This window comes from Scardinius erythrophthalmus, assembly GCF_964197995.2.
Source record: "Scardinius erythrophthalmus genome assembly, chromosome: 12".
Classification (NCBI taxonomy): domain Eukaryota; kingdom Metazoa; phylum Chordata; class Actinopteri; order Cypriniformes; family Leuciscidae; genus Scardinius; species Scardinius erythrophthalmus.
In genome coordinates, this window is record NC_138232.1 from 5419012 (window position 1) to 5435338 (window position 16327).

A 16327-nucleotide genomic window follows, 5' to 3' on the forward strand; every position below is an offset into this window, starting at 1 on the left:
ATTCAGTTAGTTTATTATATTTTGAAAGCAAATTAGTGGCGTTATAGACATGTACTCATGTCGAAGCTTTAACTCTTTTCCTGCCAATGACAGAATTTTCCGTAATTTATGAGACAACGTTTCCCCGCCATTGACGGTTTGCCTGGCTTTCCGTGTTTTCACTGTTATATGGTAGGGCTATTATGCATCTTCTGAGAGCATTGAATATCCTGATCAAAACGCAGGCGAATAAGAAGCAGAAACAAGCGATAGCATATGTAAGCAGATGCTTATGTAAAATAATGCGTTCATCAACATTAAACAGAATATAAATCAAAACTGTCTAAAGCTACTGAATGAAATGTCGACCCAGAACAAGCTATAGGACTGTGCAAGCATTAGGGGAGTTGATGGACTCGATCTACTCCATCTATGTTTTGATCATCGTTTTGAATCTGATCCAGGCGTAGTCTTTGACAAAAACACAATTTTCTCAGCTTTTTGTTCAAAATGTGGATTTTTATTAAACTTACCCACATTCAAATGTTGATAAAAAAGAATGCCTGAAGCAATAATAAAACAGTTTTTTTTTTTTAAAAGCAGAGACTCTATTCTTTTTATGTATTTATTGCATGTTCAGATATTCATACAAACAAATATTCTGGGGGCCATGAAACTTTTGTGAAAATGATCAAAAATGCTGGAGCTGGCTGGCAACTTTTTTTCAAAAACACTGACAGGGAAAGAGTTAAATTAAAAAAGACACATCATATTGTTTTCTGTTTTGTTTTGTTTTTACAGAAACAGACCCAACTTATTAAGAGAACTGTAAGACCCTGCCACCACTGTTTCTGTACATGCCAGTTATTTTTCAGAGCGTAAACAAATCCTTCTGTTAATCTAGCAGATGTTACCCACCCACCTCTTCCACATCTGCCCCAAATCTCACTTCTTCATTTCCTGAGCTGTGAAATCATCTCGAAGTTCATCAAGAGCTCCTGATAGGGCAGCACGAGCGCTCTGTTCGATAAACATGGTATTGACAGCGTGCCAGCGGTAGGGCATATGCCAGCGAGCTGTGAGAGGTGTGGAGCAATGAGCAGCAGATGTGAGGGGCGAGTCCAGCTCGTACCGATGCCATGTCTGCCACTGATGAGTTTGGAAACTCTTGCTTGTCTGCTGTGGGGCAACTTATCAATAATGGATCAAATTGCTAGGCAACATTAATTAGAGGAGAGATACATTTGTGCGAGTGTGTGTGTGCAATGTGATTTCATTAGCATATCGGTGGTACTAGCTTATTTTAGTACATTTCTATACATTTTGATAGACAGTGAGTACATTTACATGCACATTCTTAAACCAATAATGCTTAAGCGACAGCGTAAGATCATAAATGGCTTAAGATTTTGTTTTGCCCATTACCCTGATTTTGGGAGTTATCCTGATGTTAACACCTTAACCTACATTCTGTCATCTTATTGAAGTGTGCTGTGTGGCAAGAAACTAAGCGTCTGTATTTGAGCGCATCCAGCCACAGTGAATGATACTCTGGGTTTATTTAACATCACAACTCACATGATAAATAGATTGAAATACATGGATGCCTACGTTTTGACGTCACCATCGGGGAATAACCAGTTTTTTTATACAGTTTTGTAAACGTGGTTTACTTGCATTGCCAGGTTATTGATTTGCATGTAAACCGATAAATCGGTTTATTTCAATAAACAGATTTTTGGTAGTTAACAACATATTGGTTTGCATGTAAACATGCTCACTTTTGACAGCATATACTACAAACAAGCCTTTTTACATTTGTTTGACTTTAGAGACTTAAAATGTTTATGAATTCTTAGAGGTTCATAGAACACAGTTTGTGGAATTTACAGGTTGATTTTATTGTATTTTTAATTAAAAAATTTTTTTTTTACTTTTTATTACTATTTTACTATTTTATTTTTTATTACTTTTAATCACTTTTTTTTTAAACTTGACATTAGTTTCACTACACTCTGTTTCTGTACAGAACCTAACAGGATTTTGTCAGGCGCTTCATATATAGAATGGGGTTTAGGGGTTCCCATCATGGGATCATTTTATGGATTTAGTTTTAATTAATACATTTTCTTAAATTTTTAATTTTAATTAAATTTGATGAATTAAGCGGTTCGTAAACCTAATTTATCGCTAGGAAAATGTGAAATAACCGTTTAAACATGAAAGTATTATGCAGTCATTTAAGGCATTTCTCCTTAATAAAGTGTTCTTTAAAATAGAGTCAAGAACCTAAGAGTTCTATATAGAACCCCATTGAACCTTTTGTCTAAAACTGTATGTTCTGTGTGATTTATACAGAATGAATGACTAAAATGTGTTTGGTTTACCATAATATTGTTTCACTCATATTTCATAGTGATTGAGCTTTCTTGAGCCATACATAGAATGCAAATTACTTAACTTTTATTAGTCTGAGTTGAATTTAATTTATAAACAAAATAGTCATTTATAAATGTCTTTACTGTGAAAGTTTCTCTGTTATTTATTGATAAATTCTAAGTCCTGCAATGTGTTTGAGTTTTTAACATAGTCACCTGTGGGAGTAAACTCAGAGTAAACAAGAGTGACAAATCAGAGATTTAAAAAGTCTTTGTACTAAAGTTGTACAAATGTAAAAGTTTTTTTACTTTAGATGCTATAAATGATACAGTGTTATTGAATGTATACTAATGTGTACAAATACCTAAACATCCCTCTACAAACCCAAAATTCTGTACAAAAACATACACTGTTATGCTATGCTAATTGTTTGACACTTTTTTTTATTGAGTATGAAAACGTCCTCTTTCCCCAGCGTAGGCTGAGGACAAGCAGGATGGCAGTATGAATGTGTGCACACTTCAAAGTCAATTAGGAACCGAGAGTTACATAAACTACATGAGACCTTATTTCTTCTTCTGCTGCTGTCTGAACTGAACCCCAGTAGGCAGAAGTGTTCCACAAAATCACGTCTTTGACTGGTTAATTCTTTCCTACTAGGCCCTCCGATCGCTCCCCCTGGAAAATTCTGAATATTTTACAATTGTTGTTTTTACGGTTGTGCGATTTCTTTGAGATTACCTTTGATGTGGTTTGCGAATCTTGCTAGTATTGTAGGATTCATCGTCTTTCGGCGCTCGTGGCAAATTAATTATTTTTGTAGCATTTTAATCCTCTTGTGTAGCTTAATACGCAGGGGCAAATTAAGACGGCAGTGAATATTTGGTCCTTGAAATATGCAGAAATGTAAATGTAAGTATCCTGCAGGCAGAAGTTTCATCATGTTGAATCTGAGCACTTAACGTGCACACAAGCTAAAGAGATTTCCGCGTTGTGTCGTACAGAAACAACGTCCATTCAAATAAGTCTGGATGACACGTTCAGTCCACCCTACAAATATTCATGAAATAAAATAGTCTGAAGGGAAACAAGAAGTATAAAAAGTTATTTATAAAAAGGATAGTTCCCGGTATTCCTGTATTGGAATTTTATTATTATGTGAAAACTTGTTTATTAACTCACAAAAGTCTGTACGTCTGACACACACACACAAAAAAAAAAAAAATACAATGAGTTCTTTTTGCATAAAATTTTTTTTAATTTAATTTATTTATTTTTTAATAGATTTATTTTTTAATGACAGTTTCACATTTTGTCCCAAATTATAATTATCATAATGTATCTGGACTTTTTCTTTACTATTTTATTTGTAATTTCAATCAAATTAAAATAATATAATATAATTATTTTTAAAATTAAAATAGGAATTTATCTAAATTAAGTTGAATACAGCATATACAACCATAACAAACAAACAAACAAACAAATAAATAAATAAATAAATATTCATAGAATATATAAATTTGCTTTATAAAGCAATATTTTAATAGAAATCTGTGATCATAATATTTTTTATTTCATAAAAGCTGCAAGTCAAGGCTGTGCTGCACTGTGTCACTCTAGTGCACGTCATATAGTATTGACCATTTATATTCACAATATAGTACACCCTTTTGCACCTTACTGCTTAAATAATCCCTCTCTCTAAAATAGGAGACAAGAAGACGTGTGCTATTTCATCCTGGGTTTCTAATCCTTAGCTCCCGGCTAGCATAAGGCTTAATGCGGTGGAAAATCGTGTTTTTAGCGAAGATGAAGTAATGATGGCACTCCGTGGCTTAATCATGTTGACATATGCCATCTTCTCCTCTTTTCTCTCCTGTGTGTTCTGTAGGCAGCTGTTCGTTTGAAGAGCACTACAGTAATTGTGGCTACAGCGTGGCGTTGGGGACTAATGGCTTCGCCTGGGAGCAAGTCAACACCTGGGAGAGACCCTCCATGGACGCGGCCGTTCCCACAGGTATGGGATACACCTACATGCCTCACTCTTTCCTGTTTTATTTCTCTCTTTCTCTTCTATTGAAGACTTTTTAAAGGAATAGTTCACTCAAAAATGAAAATGGTAATTTATGTGAAGCATTTCTATGATGCTCCAAACTGACATAGAGTGCATCAGTAAAAGTTCCAAAAGTAAAAATCCCATATATATTCTTGCAATATACATAATCAACATCTTTAAAGCTGCAGTACGTAACTTTTTTTGGGTTAAAATTATCCAAAATAAATTTTTGAGCAAGTACATAACCAGCCAGTGTTCAAAACTATCTGCTTGCCTTAGCTCGATTCTAAATGGTAAGCTTGTAATAATGTTTTTAATTCCAGTGGTACTGGTGGATTTCCACTGGAAATTCGAGCATGTCTTTGCGTCATTACGTCACATCTGTACACATAAAGAAGAGTCTCGGCTAGTAGGCTATGAGTGTGAGGATGTTGGAGGTAGAGATTTGATGGCGGATCTAGAAAGGTTCAAACAACAATCACCAGTGACAACTGGAGATTCACCCGTTGTAAAATGCAAATGACTTCGGACTTCGGAGTGGCTACAGAAAAAAAGAGACTGCAACCGGGCGTAAGCGAAAACAGGGATAAATATTGGAAGGGCTTTTGAAAGGTGGCGTGAACTCTGTGTTTTGAAGGGGTTCAAAACAGACGCAGAGACAGCTTTTTTTTTGCTGGACATGCAGGTAAGACATAAGCGATCGTTAGATTTAATCAGCGCGATTACTGCAATGCTTTTTTTTTTCCTTAGTTGGTCAGAACAAAAGTGGATGTTACTTGTTCAGACGACATTTTCCGGTGAAAATTCGTATTTTGTTCATACTTCCAAAAAGTAGAATCTGTGATTGCGAATGCCAGTATCCACACCGGCGCGGCGATTGACAGCAGCACATTCTCCTCAAAACATTGGATTCATCCGCGCTGTACCGCGCCGAGGCACAACCCACGTAAAGTTACGGACTGCAGCTTTAAATCAGTAGTTTTAAAGTTATGCCTTTTGTAAAACCTTTGCAATGCTTGTAGTTCTTTCCCTCTTTAAAGCCGTTTAGTACTTTTTTGCTTCAAATCAAATTTTGTGATGGTGTGATTTACATCGTAGCTGTTCGGTTTTGGTTATGGCGTACAGTATAACTTTAACTTTTTAAAAATCCTTTTAGGAAAATGTATTGGTAAAAATATTTTCAGAACCAATGCCACAGGAAAAAGTGGGCGGGCACTGTTACACTCTATATAGATTGATGCACTATATTGCAAGTCTCCTGATGTGGCTACACGTCACATCACTTTCACTTTCTATGACCATACGCACACCGGCGGCACCACTCGGCATCTGTCCAACTGAGACTCCAGCTGTTCAAAATCATGCTGCGCCACAGCGTCACCCACATATAGTTAACATTCAAATTAAAATACAACGATTTGGTACAAATATATGTATGTACTGACTTCACCCTAGGAGAGAATATAAGACATGTGTATTGTGCATTTTTCAGAAACAGGTTTGTTTTTGTGGCTTGAATAATGAAATCATATAGATCACCCTTTCCGTTTTCGTGTTTTTTTTTTTCTTCAAATACCTTAATTCAAACTCATTGATGCCACTTTGTTCTTTCTTGAAGTGAACTTTGTCCTGTATGGTGATTAGATTCACTGTTTTGGACTGCCGCCTTGAAATACAGAATGGCGCAACCGGTGTGCGATAAGCCTGCATGTGAGATGTCCGAGGCTCGGCGCGGGAAGCCACTTTTTCCAACCCGTTCTCATAAAGGCCATATGTCCAAGACTTTTGGGCAAAAAGCGCCCTGACATCTTTATTGCTACGTGCAGGTAAACTCATGGCAATTATAAGAGAAGTCACAGAGAATTTAGTTTTTATTAAAAAACATTTTTTGAGTGGAATCCGCAAACAGTGATTGACTGTCTTAAAGCCGAAAGCAATACAATGATTCCGCATCAGATTTAATAATACATATATTTAAATCTATGCTGTGACTTTGATAATCTGGTTTATTTCTGATATTTTTATTTTGGCTAGTAGAAGTTCTGAATGGCAACTAACTTAAAAATTTAGCAGCCAAATTGGCTGGTGAGTGACAAAGCTCATTTCAAACCCTGTGGAGAAGGCACTTTGGCCTCCATTCTGTCTCGAAGTCTATCTCTTTCTCTCTCAGTCCATCTCTCTCTGAAGCTCGGCAGTAGTTCACAGTGAGACAAATGGCAATCAAGTTCGCTGTCACTCTCACTCAGCCATCTCCTGCAGCGCTCAACAACCTCTGTCTCACAGCACCCTTAAAGACAATAGAGTCAGCTACACAACTGCGTCTCTCCCCGTCAGCTTATTTAACCCCATTTGCTCCCTACACACTAGATCTGACACAAAAGCACCCCGTCTTACAGACGCTCCATTGGAAAGATGCTTATAAAAGACATCCTTATAAATGACAATTTTGGGGGGTAGTGTGCTCCTTTCAAAGCGCTAGAAGTTTAGGATTACTCTAGTGAAAGCACCTTTGCCAGAATGGGTACAGTGCTTTATAATGTGATTCCTGTTTAGGACACTGTATTGAGTCGCCTCTTGATGTCCAAAGTAAAATCTGGGTCCTGAAGCAAAACCAGTTGAGACGCACTGTTTTGAGGAAACGAGGTCGTCAACAGCATCAAACAAAATCTAGCTGAAAACATCAAAGTCTAGTAATTTTTCTCTATTGGGGGCACTAGCATCAGGCCCCATCTGATAAAAATACACAAGCACTCATTAATAAATAAACGGCTGAAGAAGCACCATCTGCGCGTGTTGATGTCATCAGGATCTGATTGTCTAATCAGGGGAGGAAATTGGGCCGCGGCATGATCCTTCCGTCATTAAGCCCTGTGGAGACGCACCGATATCAGTCTCTCCTCTCTGATTGTAGGCGGCACTTAATACAGTGTTCAGTGAATTACACCCAGGATGCAAAAGACCTGATGAAAAGTAGCAATTGGAGAGTGTATCCACAGGAAAATTGTATTGCTCAGAGGTTGCTCTTTTATAGCTCAGGAGACCTAATCAAACACTTTAGATATAAAAAGATGACGCACTCATGTTACTATGAATGGGAAAAAGTTCAACGCGCAATATGGCGGAATAAATCCCGCCTTCTAAATAAAAGAGCTAATCACTGATTGGTAAAGTCATTGCATTAAAGGGACTTTTTTGGAAGTGTGCTTCTTTACGTAATAAGTGCTACCTAGATTACAGCCAGTGTTGAATAACCTAAATTCCATGATGATGGAATTAAATATCTCTTGAATAAATACCAAGTTCTGGCATGAAACTCTAGATAGGGCAGGCTGATAGGTCCTTAACTCATTTGGTAGCGATTGCATTGTCATCTACATTGCACAGCTGATTGGTTGCTGTTGCATCAGCGGCCAATGAGCTGCAATGTTTGCTGTTTGCAGACTGCAGTGCTTTTTCAGATACCCTCCACCTTCCCCAGCTCCACCTGTATAGATCTGCTATAGGGTTATTACATGTAATGTAATGTTATTACATGTTATTACATTTTTTACGCCAAGACCAAATACATTAATATTGCCATATCCATGACCATGCGAATCTCTATTACCATGCCAATCTCTCAGAGAGCTAAAAGATAGAATCATAATATGATCTTAAAAAAGAATTTGAAGAGCAATGTTTTAGGGCATATTCAGATTTTAAATGTCAACTTCAGTATCGTGGCAAGAGTGTGTGAGAGAATATAAGGATGTTTGTATTAGAAGAAATATTTTGGATTTAAATGCATATCCCCTTTTCTTCTCCATTTAGTCTCATTGCTGCCTAGGAGAATCAATTGCTATAATATGGAGGTATCATTTGTGTTTTGTTTTCTCTACGGGCAGAGCAAGAAAAGGTAGAGAGATAGAGAGAGAAAGGCGACTCAGGTGGGGATGAAGGCACCTTAATGTGTTCTTACAGGAAGTGTAATGAAGCCTGTCAGTCGCCACTGTTTCATTTTATTCCTCCGTGGACCGCGGGTCACTAGCATCAATACAATCCATTCCTCTCATTACTGCCGCCCTCTGAGGGCTTCAGAGACAAGCTCCTCCAGGGAAAATACATCTGTGAATGAGATGTTGTGGCCAGGTGCACACGCTCTTATTGCTCTCAGAGAGGAGACCAATCATCCCTCCGATGTCACACTCTAAAATGTTAAGCGAGGGAATGTGCATCAGTACTTTTAGTTAGTTAATTCATGTAGTCAAGCTCAACAGTGGCTTTGATGCCAAAAACATCTAATTTTAGGCTGCAGTGTGCACCCATGAATTGAGAAAGTTTCTGATTAACACGTACAATAGTTTTCATATGTTTCTTAGACATCTGCTTTTGTGTTCCAAGGTAGAAAGGGGCAAAAAAAAAAAAAAAAAATTGGTTTGGAGCAACATGAGAGTGAGTAAATGATGACAAAATTTTCATTTTTGGGTGAACTATCCCTTTAAATGTAAGATTAGTCTGGGTATTTTTAGTCTGTGAGGTTTGGGGTCACTAATTAGTTTTTTTTTTTAAAGAAAAACTAAGTATCTTTTTGAACGGTTTAGACTGTGTTTATAACTTTGCTATGTGTTTGATTTATAAAACTTTTTGGACCTTTAATGAACTCACAGAGGCCATTTATTTCCTGATGTATTTACTCTGTCTTTGATGGACAGATGAAAGACCGTAGCCTAATTTTTTAATGTTCTTTCACTTTGTCTTTCTTTGTTTCTCATGTCTTTATGATATTTGTCCTACTATTTCTATACTCTGATTGGCCAGAGCTGTCAACAAATCAGAGCCAGTCAAAAGAGCTGTCATTTAATCATCACAAATGATTTTTGTGCAGCCGTCCTCATGGGTGTCCAAAGTCCCTCTGCATACTGTGCACTTTTTGGAATGGTAATTGAGTTCTGAATTATAGGTTGTCTGGGCAGTATTGCGTTAATGTGCGTGTTACAGATGGTTGGCATTTTTAGCCTTTCACTTTTACTTTTTCATATTTTTTTTTTTGTCCTTCGTGATGATTTGAGGGCTCTCATGGGCAGCAGTGCTTGATTGTGAGTCTGATTTCTGTCCTCTAAGATTAGAAAGTGGGGCGGAAAAGGTTGCAATTGAAAAGAAATTGACAGGGAAGGAGCTCTAGGCAAGCACTTGCGTACACCCACTTACACATGCACTTAATCATATAGACACACATAAAAACCAGTGTTGAGTGAATCTTTGAGTTGCTCATAATTTAAAGTAGTTAAACTAGTCATGTTACACTACAAGCTAATGAATTCATTAAAAACAATTTAAATCAGAGCAGTGTTTATGTTTTTGTGTTCTGACACAAAAACATTGAGAATCTTAATTAAGATGATTTATGAACAAAAAAATGTATTCACGAAATGCCACTAATATATATAATAAAACACATTTATATAATTGAGTAAAAACATAGTGATCAAACAGCAGAATTTAACAAAATATTATGTTGAGAAGTAAAGAAGATGGGCACACACACATCAGCAATGAACTGGTGCATTTAAATTAACTGTCCAGGTGAACAGATTCACTAAAATTAATTTTCCCAAAGGTTCATTTGAAAGAGTTAATGTTTAGATGACATTTAGTGCTTCAGTTTGCTTGGCTATAAACTTGCATCCATAATGCATAATTTCACTGTGAAATATTACTATATTTCTTATTTTATTTTTATTTAACAACAATATTGTCATTATTATTATTATACTGTAGTCGTGTTAATATATTAACACAATTTTTTGACAAATTGCGCAGCCCTACAAACAGGTGCAGCAAACCTGAAGCTTTTTTGAATTGATGCAATCACAATTTTGATCAGAAAAATATTAGATGTTTTTTTTCCCTCCAAATTCAAAAGTAATAGGATAACAGGCTTTGTTGTATAAGAGGTTTGTGACAATCTGCCATTTTAAAGTGGTAGTTAAGTCTTATCTGGTAATTTGGAAATACTGAGTAGGTGGTTTTGAACATTAAACAACAGTGACTATGTTCAAATGTTACACACAGAGAGATATGGAGAATGAGGGAAGCTGGGTATCTAGCAGAACATTGCCATGAATGAGATTGACAGGTCAAAAGAGACAATAGACAGAAATAGAGAGCGATAGGCAGAAAAAGACAGATAGAAGGAGATGATTGAGAGTGAGGTAGTGGATTTAGCATCATATCCCAACACACATCAGTCTTGTTTACTGATTTCCAGGCTCCAATAAAGCAAAGCTATAGCCTCTATGAGTCTCCTGTTGCGAGCTGCCGGAATCACGCTCTCACACTGGGGACCCGACTGCTAAGAGCCCTCCGCTCCTCCCTTCTCCCACTGTCTCGATCTTCCCGTTTGCTTTTTCTTTCCTCTGCTTTCTCGCTCTCCCCCTCCCATGTCTCCCAAATTCATCACACCTTCCGCTGACACGCTGCTTTCATTAAAGCCCCGCTCGGGCCCTCTGCTGACTTACATGTCTCTGCTCTGGTTTACATGCCTCAGTGAACATACTCCCAGTGATGCATTCTCACTTTCAGGCTCACACACACTCTCACTCACTTGGTGGCTTGGGTCAAGAATCAGAGCTTGTGATTAACAGGACAAAACATGCATGTTCTCGCCAGGAAAACAGAATGTTTTTTTGTCCATCTCTGCTTTGTTTGGTTGCTTGTTCATGCCTCCCTTCTCATCGAAGAGCGAATTAGAATTTAAAGAGGTTTAATTATGCAATTTTATTATTTAATTTGCCTCCCTGAAGTGTACTTATAGCGTTAGCATAGTTCTTTTGAAAAAAAACAACAACAACAAAAAAACATGAGTTTTGTTTTTAATGTTTACATCCTCATGATTGGGTGGGCCAAGTTTATGATCACTGTTGGCATGTAAATGTGGGTGGACATATGGTAATTTTGGGGGGTTTTGCTGTTCAGTTTAAGAAGTTTAGTTTGTTTGCATTTTGTTTAAGTGAACTCTTACCTCAAACCTGATTCCTCATGCGTTTTTGCGGTAATGATCTAATATTTGGATATTTTTTCATTTAATTTTGATTTCACAAATTTACCTGTTCTCCCTTCAGTTTTTTGAAGCTTGGGAGCCTAAATTCACTTTGCATTAGATTATCTCTGACTGAAAGACCATTGCCGTCTGTGTGTCTGAAAGTGTGTGTGTGTGTATGTCTCTTGGCTGTTGAATTTGACAGACATACATGCTTGAAGGCCCTGTGGTCGCCAGCCAGAAAAACAGTGTCTTTCTGCTCGTACAGCACCTCGTAAAGTGAAATGCCTCATCTTTCCATCCTCCCTTTATCCCTCAATATATCCCCCATTTTTCATTGTCCCCATATCGCTCACATTCTCATCTCCTCTGTGTAGTAATCCTTTTATCTCTGTACTTGGATAATACAATTTTCTGATCATTTGCCGGGATGAAGGAGTTTCTGTTATCCATCACTCGTAACGAAGGCCAGAAATTTGTTGTCTGGTGACGACCTTGAGCGGTGCGTGGTTACCTTTTCCTTTGTACGCATAGAGAAAACAGGGATGGGTAACCATAAGTCAATGCCATTGTTTGACCAGCAGAGCATTTAAAAGCCATTGCTGTCAGGAGCAATGTGGCCCCAGAGAGAAATGCAGAGAGTTAGTACTTCTTTTCATGCTGAGTATATATAGTAAGCTTTATGCAGCACTACCTCAGTAAGAACAAATCAGTGGTCTTGATCATACTTAAAGAATAGCATGCGCTGCAGTAATCATACTGTAATGCATTACATAGGTCATTCAGTTCTTAAGGTTGATGCTGTATGGGAGTTCTGAAGACATGTAATGTCTATGTCTACACAGAGCAGTATATTTAAAGAGGGATGTTTCAGTTTTTTCACACAGAAAACATAAAAATTTATTTAGTGGGTTTTATAATAATTAAATATCATATCTAATACATTTTATATATAATACATATATATATATCATAATTAAAATATGAATGTCTTAAAATGTAGAACATGTATTTTTTCACTATAGAATTGTCCATCTATGTTCATTTTGTATCAAATGTTCAAATGGTTGTTAATAATCCTTATCCAGTGCTCATAAATCACTGGAAAAGTCATGGTCAATTCAAAGTCAAAAAGTCAATTCATTGATCAAAAGATATAGCTACCTGGAAGTTTATTTCAGAGGTGTAAACATTATGCATAATAGAAAAGTAATTCAAGTTTTCCAGACCAGGAAAAGCCACCAAAAGTATGTATAAAACCTATTTAAGTGAACATTCATTTGAAAGAGCAGACAGGCCTTTAAATCTGTTCCCCTGTTGTACCAACCTTGGTTGAGTCTTGCAGTTTTAAATGGTTTGCATGTGCATTTGTTAACCAAGATATTAAAATTGCTATACACATCATTAATGTTTATCAAGACGATGCAAACTAGGTTTAGTCACAGAGATGCGGAGTTGTTACTCATTATATGTTGTATTCATGATGAGGTTTTGTTTTGTTTTAAATAAACAAAGGAAAATATTCTGCATTGTAATTAAGCAAATACAGAGGCTAGCTAATTTAGAGTATTGCACATATGGGTGATGAATCGCACTATGGCTTTTCTGTGCAAAATACTGTGTAATACTTTTTAAGTAGCACATTACGTTACTGAATTACTATAAAAGTAACTAATTGTGTTGATCTATTCATTTTGTTGAGTTCTATTCTAATCATTCTTTTTGTGTTACTTTTGCCAAAATTCTGTCTCTCGCTTTCAGAAATATTGCACTATGATTGGCATCCAGGTGTTTTTATTTTTATTTTGAAATGTTTTTTTTTTTTTTCAATAGATAAATTTGACAAATAGAAAAGTAGCGTCTTTTTAGGAGTGCCCTAGCATATACATGACCTCAGATCTAATAGATATGGATAAGGTTTGAAAAGACATCAGGGTGAGTAAAAGATGAAAGCGTTTTCAGTTCCTTTGGGTTGACTGTCCCTTTAAAATCTCTCTTTTGAACATCTGTTTGGATTTTTCGCCTCTTGTTCGTAAGCATGCTATTACAATTCAGCAAATTGTCCTCAACAAATCAGTTAACTCTCTTCACATTACATCTGTTTGAAATGATTTTATGAGACAATGCACCTTATGTTCCACCAAATTTCATTCATGGGAGCCATTTCTTCACTGGAATAGTTTAATCTGAAATAATGTGACCAGAAAGATTACATTGGGCTGGCAGAGAGAAGGGCATAATTAATTTGATGGTGACTTAATAAATCCAGGGTGACATATGAGGCACTGCAAGGCATGCTTAATGAGAGCGGGAATAAAAATGAGAGAGAATGAGAGAGAGTAGAAATGTTCTACTGTCTCTTTCCACAGATTGTGAAGCAGACAGCAGAGCTCTGGGCGATGAGAGGGCCACTTTACAGCTGAAATTAAATACCGCAACAGAGCTTCAACTCGGAACAGTTGAACCCAGTAGATCTATACTGATCCTGGATTTAAAGTATGTAACCTCAGTCTCTCGCCAAGAAAGTTTGGGTCCAGTTTGTGACAAAGGCTAAATTCAGGAAGTGTTAGTTAGTGACTTTAATTTATCTGGTGGTGTTCAGACCCAACAGGACACTAATTGCAGGAATGTGTACCTTACTCAGATTGGGATTTAGTCCACAGTACCTACTACACATTAGATCACCAATTTGATCTTGCTGTTCAGATATCATGTGTACTATTGAAACTCACAAAACTTCTCAAGATCATGTCTGGGTCATATTATATTACCCCAAAAATCAAAGAAAAGATTGACATTATTGGTATGCCATTTTATTCATCTTATTTCTCACCTTGTACCTTGCTCAGACCGAGATTTAGGCCACAAAAAGTAGATTTGCATTCCTGATATTATGATTCTTGTGTACCTGTTGAAAAGAATCTAAAGAACATGTCTGGGTCATATATATCACCTTCAGAAAAAATTAAGATTTTGCTTTGCAATGTTATTTTCATGGCAATATTAAGCATATTTAAGCAAAGTTCTCATTACGGGAATGCAAAAAAAAAAAAAAAGTATTAAAGTGCCACTATTCTGCTTTTTCGTAATATAACCTTCCATGCAGTGTTTAATATAGCTGTTTGTGAATGTAAAAGGTCTGCAAAGTTTTAATGATCAGAGTGCACGACAAATAAAGTTATTGACTCCTAAAATAATTAATAGATTCTGAATTGCTGTAAGAGTCGTCAGCAATTTCAGTCTCACTTCTCGTAACAAATTTGCATAATGCTAGCCTATGGTCTTCATTGGCTGCCCACGAATGACATCTACTTTACCCCGCCCTCAAACACTGTAGTTGTAGCTGAGACTGGAAGAGTTTGGTTCATGTTGTCGACACGTCGAGAAGACGATGTTTTCAGCGCTGCGAATCCATGTTGCCTCCACTTCAAAAAGATGAAGATTTGTACTGGAATTGATACGGAAAAAACAACAACGCCATTGTTACTGTACCACTGTGTATCAAGTGCTGAGGAAGGCTCTGGAGCTGAAATTCAGATATGGTAATGGGCGTTTAGTTTTCAACATGCACTGTAAGCGGTAAAACAATCACAACAGACTGAGCCATCTGACCAATCAGAGGCAGAGACTGAATCTTTGAAAGAACCATTTTCAGACACTTTGAGATATGAGGTGATGTGCAATGTATGCAATGCAAAAATTAAAGTGTTGTTTGACCTTTAAAAATCCAAACAAAACTTTTAAAATAGCATAATAGCTGCACTTTAAGCAATTAAACTTCATGGTAATTTCTTTTTTTGTGGTTCCTTTGTTGATTTTAAAATGGTTATTTACTGTAATATGGTAAAAATATGATTGTATTAGACTAATGAAAATCCAATGTAATGAATTAAAAAATCCCTCAAAAATAAAAGGGAAATGTGCACAAATCTAAAATAAAAAAAATGCCACAATTGCAAAAAAATGTAACGCACCTAGAACAGAATCGAACCAATATACTGTATCAGTTCTCCATTCTAAGTAATACAACTCATCAGCATGAAAGTAGGCTGTTTACATTAGCTAAATTGGTGATTGAAATAGAATTTATCTGCGCTCATCTATTCAGGGATTCAGAGCAACCTCCTCTCATCAGATATACTTCATGTTTGCTCAGCGTATTAGGCTGTTCCTGTTTTGCACCTGTTGTTATGTCTTGCTAACTGCCTCATGTAACGTAATGCTTAATGACTATTCATTATAGAATGACCACTAGGCTTTTAAGTACCTATTATGTGTATATTGCATGTGTGAGTGTAGCTTGTAGTACAGAAAGCTGGGAGGGCCAAACTAAACAGTCAAACTCGGCAGATGCTTTGCAAGAAAAAGGGACACCCTCTGGTCTCATTTTTCTCCCAACTCCTTTTAGAAAGACTTGCCAATAGTATTACAACTTCATTATAGGAGTTCAAAGCTCAGAAATTGTGTTTCCAGCAAAAAGGAGCATTACTTTGCCCTTAGAACTCTGTTCTTGATCTCTGTTCAAGCCCAAAAGTAGCATCCTATATCACAACACACAACACAAACCTCATTCTATACGGCTTTCTTAGTTGCTACAAGTCATTTATCGTAAGTCTTTGTCCTTCTTTACTGTTTTGTTAGCCTGGTTATCTTCTTCTGTGTGTGTTCATGCACATGTGTGTGTTTAGACTGTGAGCATTGCTTATCAGCAGATATAATATGGTGGTTCCAGCTGAATGCTCTCTTTGTCCTCCTTGCAATCAGACCCCGACGTGGCCTTTGTTGACGGAGCGTTTCTTTCCAACCCTCGGGGAACGATGAAGGCTCATCTAAAAGCTTGATTCAAGAGTGGCCGTCCAAAACCACCAGGCTGGGCGTATGTGCGATATTGA

At 36.9% G+C, this 16327-nt stretch overlaps 1 protein-coding gene across 1 annotated transcript in view; it reads left to right on the forward strand.

Annotated features, from left to right (window-relative positions):
- Positions 1 to 16327, forward strand: part of ptprt (protein tyrosine phosphatase receptor type T) — a gene marked incomplete at its 5' end in the record, with an annotated part of 249208 nt that overhangs the window by 47432 nt on the left and 185449 nt on the right. The window contains one exon of the mRNA XM_081380101.1: positions 4257 to 4378. Coding sequence (XP_081236227.1) covers positions 4257 to 4378 — 122 coding nt within the window. The remainder of the gene's footprint in view (positions 1 to 4256; positions 4379 to 16327) is intronic.